Source organism: Ursus maritimus, assembly GCF_017311325.1.
Source record: "Ursus maritimus isolate PB19 chromosome X unlocalized genomic scaffold, ASM1731132v1 scaffold_X1, whole genome shotgun sequence".
Classification (NCBI taxonomy): Eukaryota; Metazoa; Chordata; class Mammalia; order Carnivora; family Ursidae; genus Ursus; species Ursus maritimus.
The window spans coordinates 45,018,635-45,025,304 of NW_024423319.1; the positions used below are offsets into that span (position 1 = coordinate 45,018,635).

Here is a 6,670-nt window from a genome sequence, read left to right on the forward strand (position 1 = left end):
GCTCGATGTGGGGCTCGATGCGGGGCTCGATCCCATAACGCCAGGATCACACCCTGAGCCGAAGGCAGACGCTTAACCGCTGTGCCACCCAGGCGCCCCTCTTCACCTTTTTTTTTTTTTTAAACAAAAGGTCTCACATATTTATTACTCAACAACCAACTGGCACAGAAGTACAGTAACAGAAAAATCATTTCCCCGATAAAACATGTCATCGTTCAAGTAGTAGTGATGTTACAAAGTGATAGGATATGAGCATGTGACCTTCATACAGCATAAATATATGTGCCATCTCACGTGTGATCTCTTATCGACCCAGCATAGTTCTTCTCCAATGCCTCCTCTTGGAGTAGTGCCTGATTTTATGACCATTTTTCAGCTGAATCCACTGGGGAATGGGACAATTCTGCTTTTGTTTCTTGGCCAGGAACTGCTTGATCCTGAAAGTCTTGTGGGAACACATGGCAGGAACAGTCGACCACATATACCACAATGGTGGAGAAAAGGAGAGAGCCTCTCCTGTTTGATTTAAAACTCTATATAGAATATATACTCCCTAACCTGGCATTTAAGTAATTAGCATAGTAACTGCACTATATATTTTATAAATTTCACTCATATCTTACAGTAGTATTCTTTTTTCCAGACTGACATATGTAAAATTAATCTATCAATCCACAGGAATGTTACTAGTTTTCTATAAAAATACATAATAAAGAAAAATATACCTTGTGATAAAGTAAATAAAAATCGTAATTTTATTTAATATAATAAAAAATCTAAAATTAGAAAAAGAAAGAAAAGAGAAAAGGAGGTTGGAGATCTGGAGAGGTATTGTTTAAGGGTGCAAACTTGGAACTAGTAGATAAATAAGTTCTGGAGAGGTAATCCACAGCATTGTGATTATAACCAACAATACTGTACTATAAACTTCAAAGTTGCTAAGAAACTAGTCTTAATTGTTCCCACCACAAAAAAAGAAATGATAATTATGCAACACGATTGAGGTTTTAGCTAATGCTATGGCGGGAATCATATTGCAATATATAAATGCATCAAATCAACATGTTATACACCTTAAGCTTACACAATGTCAATTACATTTCAATTTTAAAAAGAAAGGGGAAAACTTCTAAAGCCAATAATCTAAGTTCCAAATTTAAGAAACTAGAAAAAGAAAGAGTAAAATAAACCTAAGGTAAGCATAAGGGGGAAAGTAATAAAGATAAGAGCAGTAATTGATCAAATTGAAAGCAAGAAAACCCTAGAGAAGTTCAAGCAAACAGAGGTTGGTTCTAACAAAATTCAATAAAATTGATAAACTTCTAGCAAGACTGACAAAGATAAGAGAACACACAAATCACCAATCAGAAATGGAAGTGGGATATCACTACAGATATCCCCTATTTATTGCAGTCAGTAAAAGGATAAAAAAATAGAAATACTACAAATAACTCTATACAAATAAATATGACAATTTAGATGAAACAGACTGATTCCTTAAAAAACACCATCATAACACAACCAAAAGGAAACAGGCAATCTGAATAATTCTATAACCATGTAAGAAAATGAATTCATAATTTAAAAGCTTTCAAAATGGAAATCTCGAGGTCTGGATGGTTTCCTTGTAGAATTCTACCCAAACACTTGAAGAATTAACACCAACTTTACATAATCTTTCCTAGAAAATAGAAAAGGAGGGCACACTTCCTAAGTCATTTTATGAGACCAGTGTTAATCCAATTTTTAAAAAAACCCAGAAAAAGGCACAGTGAAATTATAGAAACTTTCAGCTCAGTATCTCTCATAAACAGAGATCCAAACATCCTTAACAAAATATTAGTAAACCTAATCCAAAAATGTATTAAAAATTATATATCATGGTGAAGTGAGCTTCATTCTGTGTATGCAAACCTTGTTCAACTTTTCAAAAATCAATCACTAAAATCCACCATATCAGCAGGCCAAATAATAAAATCATATGATTATATCAATTCATGTACAAAAAGCAATTGTCAATATCAAACACCCATTCATAACAATAAACCTTAAAAAATTGAAATAAAGGGAAACTTCCTCAAGGAATAAAGGGTATTTAGAAAAAACTGCAATTAACATCATATTCAATGGTGGAAAACTGAATGCTTTTCTTCTAAGATCAGGAACAAGGCAAGGATGCCCAGTCTCACCTCTCTAATGCAATATAGTCCTGGGAGGTTTAGTCAATGCAGTAAGGCAAGAGAAAGAAATAAAAGCATACAGATTAGAAAGGAAGTAAAACATCTGTCCCTATTTGCAGATGACATGATTGTCTTGTAGAAAATCCCAAGGAATCTAGAACAAAACTCCTAGAACTATTAAATTAGTTGAGCAAGCTCCCAGAATACATAATCAATGCACAAAAATCACATACTAACAATGAACATGAAGAAACCAAACTTAAAAACACCATACCAGTTATAATCACTACAAAGAAAATAAAGTATTTAGGTATACAATTTTTTAAAAAAGATTTTATTTATTTATTTGACAGAGATAGAGACAGCCAGCGAGAGAGGAACACAAGCAGGGGGAGTGGGAGAGGAAGAAGCAGGCTCATAGCGGAAGAGCCTGATGTGGGGCTTGATCCCACAACGCTGGAATAACGCCCTGAGCCGAAGGCAGATGCTCAACCGCTGTGCCACCCAGGCGCCCCTAGGTATACAATTAGTAAACATGTACAGGATCCATATGATGAAAATTACAAAATACTGATAATTCAAAGTAGACCTAAACAAATGGAGGCATACTTTGTTCGTGGATTGGAAGATTCAACATAGTAAAGATGTCAGTTCTCCCGATATTAATCTACACGTTTAATATGATATGATAAAATGTCAGCAATGTTTTAATGGGCATAGACAAGCTTATTCTAAAATTTATACGGTGAGGCATAGGCCCTTGAAATACTTAAAATGATCTTGACAGGGAAGAAGAAAGTGGGAGTTCCACATGATATTAAGGCTTACTGTATAGCTACGGTAATCAAGACAGTGTGATATTAGTAGTGGGAAAGACCCATAGATCAACAGAATGAAGAACAGAACAAAGAACCCCTAAACAGACCCACACGAATATGCTCAACTGGTTTTTGACAAAGGCGCAGAAGTAATTCAATGGAGAAAAAATAGCCTTTTCAACAAATGGTCCTGGAGCAATTGGACATCATAAGAAAAAAATGAACCTTGACCTAAACCTCACACTTCATATTAAAAATTAACTGAAAATGTATCATGGACATTAAATCTAAAACTAAAAAACGTTTGGAAAAATAGAAGTAAAATTTTGTATCAACGTCTAGGCAAAAAATTCACCAAATTCACTTTACAGCAAAAGGATGATCTATATAAGGAAAAATTTTAAAAACTGGGCGTTATCAAACTTAACAACTTTTGTTCAATAAAAGATCACGTAAAAAGGATGAAAAGAAAGTTACAGAGTGGGAGAAAGTATTTGGACAACATACGTCTAACAAGGAATAATATCTAAAATACATAAAAATACTCAAAATTTAAATAAAAGCACATAATCCAATTAGAAAATGAGCAAAAAATGTGAACAGACATGTCACTGAAAAATATATGCAAATGGTGTGCAAACAGGAAGATTCTTAACATCATTAAACATCAGGGAAATGTAAGTTAAAGTCACTCTGCGTCATTACTACATATTTATCAGAATGGCTAAAATAAAAAAAAAGTAGTGACAACACCTATGCTGGCAAGGATGTAGAGAAACTCAATCATTCATATATTGCTGGTGTGGAACTGGTACAGGCACACTGGAAAACAGTTGAGCGGTTTTTTTTATAAAACTAAATAGGTAATTGCAATACATTGCCATACCACTCGGCAATTGTACTCTCGGGCATCTTGGGTATCTCAGAGAAAAGGAAACTTATGTTCGCACAAAAACTTGTATACTAAAATTCATAGAAGCTTTATTTATCTTAGCCAAAACGTGGAATTAGCCCAGATGTTCTTAAACAGGTGAATAAACAATCTGTAGAAAATATACATTACAGAATTCTACTGAGTAATAAAAGGGTATGAACTATTAATGCATGCAACAACTTGGAGGAAGTCCAGGTAATTATACTGAGTGAAAAAAGACAATCCCCAAAAAGTTACATACTATATGATACCACTCATATAAACATTTTGAAATGACAAAATTTTAGAAATGAAGGTTATCTCAGTGGTTGCCAGTTGTTAGTGATAAGGGTGTGGGGGTGGGAGGAGGTGGGTGGGGTTAAAGGGCAACAAGAGGGATCACTGTGGTTTTGGAACATTTACTATCTTGAATATAGTGGTGGATACACGAACGTACAGAGGTGATAAAATTGTATAGAAGTTAATACACACACACATACACACATAAATAAGTACAAGTAATATTGGGGAAATATGAAAAGATAGGTGAATTAATGTTCATATTTGGGTCAACATACTATACTATAGTTTTACAAAATGTTACCATTGGGGGAATATGGGAAAAATGTAAGTGGAACGTCTCTGTTTTATTTTGCTACAACTGCATGGGAATCTCTAATTACTTTAATTGAAATTTCAATTTAAAAAATTAGAGCTAGGTATTCTACTGAATGGGATAAGATACTTGCAAATGACATATGCAACAAGGGGCTAATATCCAAAATATATAAAGAACTTATACAACTCAACACCAAAAAACAATCCAATTAAAAAAATAGGCAGAGGATCTGAATAAACATTTTCTTCAAAGAAGACATACAGCTGACCAACAGACACATGAAAAGATGCTCAACATCACTCATCATCAGGAAAATGCAAATTAAAATCACAATGAGATATCACTTTACATCTATCAGAATGACTAAAATAAAAAGCACAAGAAATGACAAGTGTTGGTGAGAATGTGGAGAAACAGGAACCCTTGTGTACTAGTAGTGGGAATGCAAATTGGTGAAGCCACTGTGGAAAATAGTAACGACATTCCTCAAAAAATTAAGAATAGAATTACCATATGGTACAGTAATGTACTGCTGGGTATATACCCAAAGAAAACAAAAACACTAATTTGAAAAGATATATTCAACCCTATGTTTATTGCAGCATGATTTACGATAGCAAAGATAGGGAAACAACCCAAGTATCCATCTATAGAAGAATGGATAAAGAAAAAGTGGTGTATATATACCATGGAAATTACCCAGCCATAAAAAAGGAATGAAATCTTGCCATTTGCAACAGCATGGATGGACCTAGAGGGTATTATGCTAAGTGAAGTGAGTCAGTCAGGGAAAGACAAATAACATATGATTTCACTTGTATGTGGAATTTGAGGGAAAAAATGAGCAAAGGAAAATAGAAGAAAGAAACAAACCAAGAAATAGACGCTTAACTACAGACAACAAAGAGATAGTTACCAGAGGGGAGGGGGGGAGGGGGGATGGGGGAAATACATAGAGGGGATTAAGAGTACATTTAGCATGGTGAGCACTGAGAAATGTATAGAATTGTTGAATCTTTACGTTGTATACCTGAAACTAATATAACACTGATGTTAATTATACTTCAAATTAAGTATAACAAATTAAAAACAAATTAGAGCTGCTGGCTTCCACTTAGGATAGAAAGTTGGAAAGAATGTACCTCTCACCCTTATGACAAAAGACAATCTGCAACTTCACAAGTTTTTTGAATCCATAGGGAACTAAGATTACAAGGCAAACATCAACCTAAAATCAGAAATAATTCAGACAGAGAAAGACAAACATCATATGATTTCACTCATATGTAGAATTTAAGAAACAAAACAAAGGAACATAGAAGGGAAGGAAAAATATAAAAACAGGGAGGGAGGCAAACCATAAGAGACTCCTAACTGTAAAGAACAAAGAGGGTTGCTGGAGGGAAGGTGGGTGGGGGGATGAGATAAATGGATGACGAGCATGAAGGAGGGCACATGCTGGGGTGAGCACTGTGTGTTGTATGTGAGTGATGAAACTGATTTCGCTCCTGAAACCAGAGTCACGCTGTATGTTAAGTAACTTGAAATTAAATGAAACAACTTCTGTCTATCTCTCGCTGGGGCCGTGGAGCCAATATCCAGACTTCCATCTGTCTCTTCCCTTGCCGAGCCCCCAGGTCTGAGACTCTCAGCTAACATCCCGAATCTGGCTACCGGGTGGCATCCATCTCCATTTTTCTTCCTAGGGAAAAGAGTATGTTTGGCAAAGGATAACAAATGTCTAGGGATGGTTTGTTTAATATGATACCAGTCCTGTTTGGAAAACTCATTATGTATTGAAAAGCAGTTCCATTTGCTGTTGTCCCCACATCTTCATCCCTGTTCAGGGATCTCTCTCTTCCCTCATCAGTGTAGGTTGACATCACTGTGGAGTTTCCCTCCTAGTGGCCAAGGCGTTTGTTCACCCTCCATTACCCCACCGCTCTCCGGGCTGTCCAGTCCTTTTCCCACCCCCTGTCTGTCATCCCCTGTCTATGACACAGGGCACAGCTGTCCAGGCCCTGCTCTGACGCCCCAGCCTCTCTTGTCACCTGTCTGCCCTGTGTTGCCAGTTGCCAGCCCTTGCTGACTGCCAAGTCATACTATCACCACCTGGTGTTTCATGAGATTTAGATCCCCC

General features: G+C 36.0%; 1 protein-coding gene across 1 annotated transcript in view; it reads right to left on the reverse strand.

Moving 5' to 3' along the window:
* The window catches only part of LOC103674892 (60S ribosomal protein L39-like), a 3,091-nt gene extending 2,631 nt beyond the window's left edge, over nucleotides 1-460 (reverse strand). Inside the window, exon 1 of the mRNA XM_008703896.1 lies at nucleotides 313-460. Within this exon, the coding sequence (XP_008702118.1) occupies nucleotides 313-460 (148 nt within the window). The remainder of the gene's footprint in view (nucleotides 1-312) is intronic.
* Nucleotides 461-6,670: the final 6,210 nt, after the last annotated feature.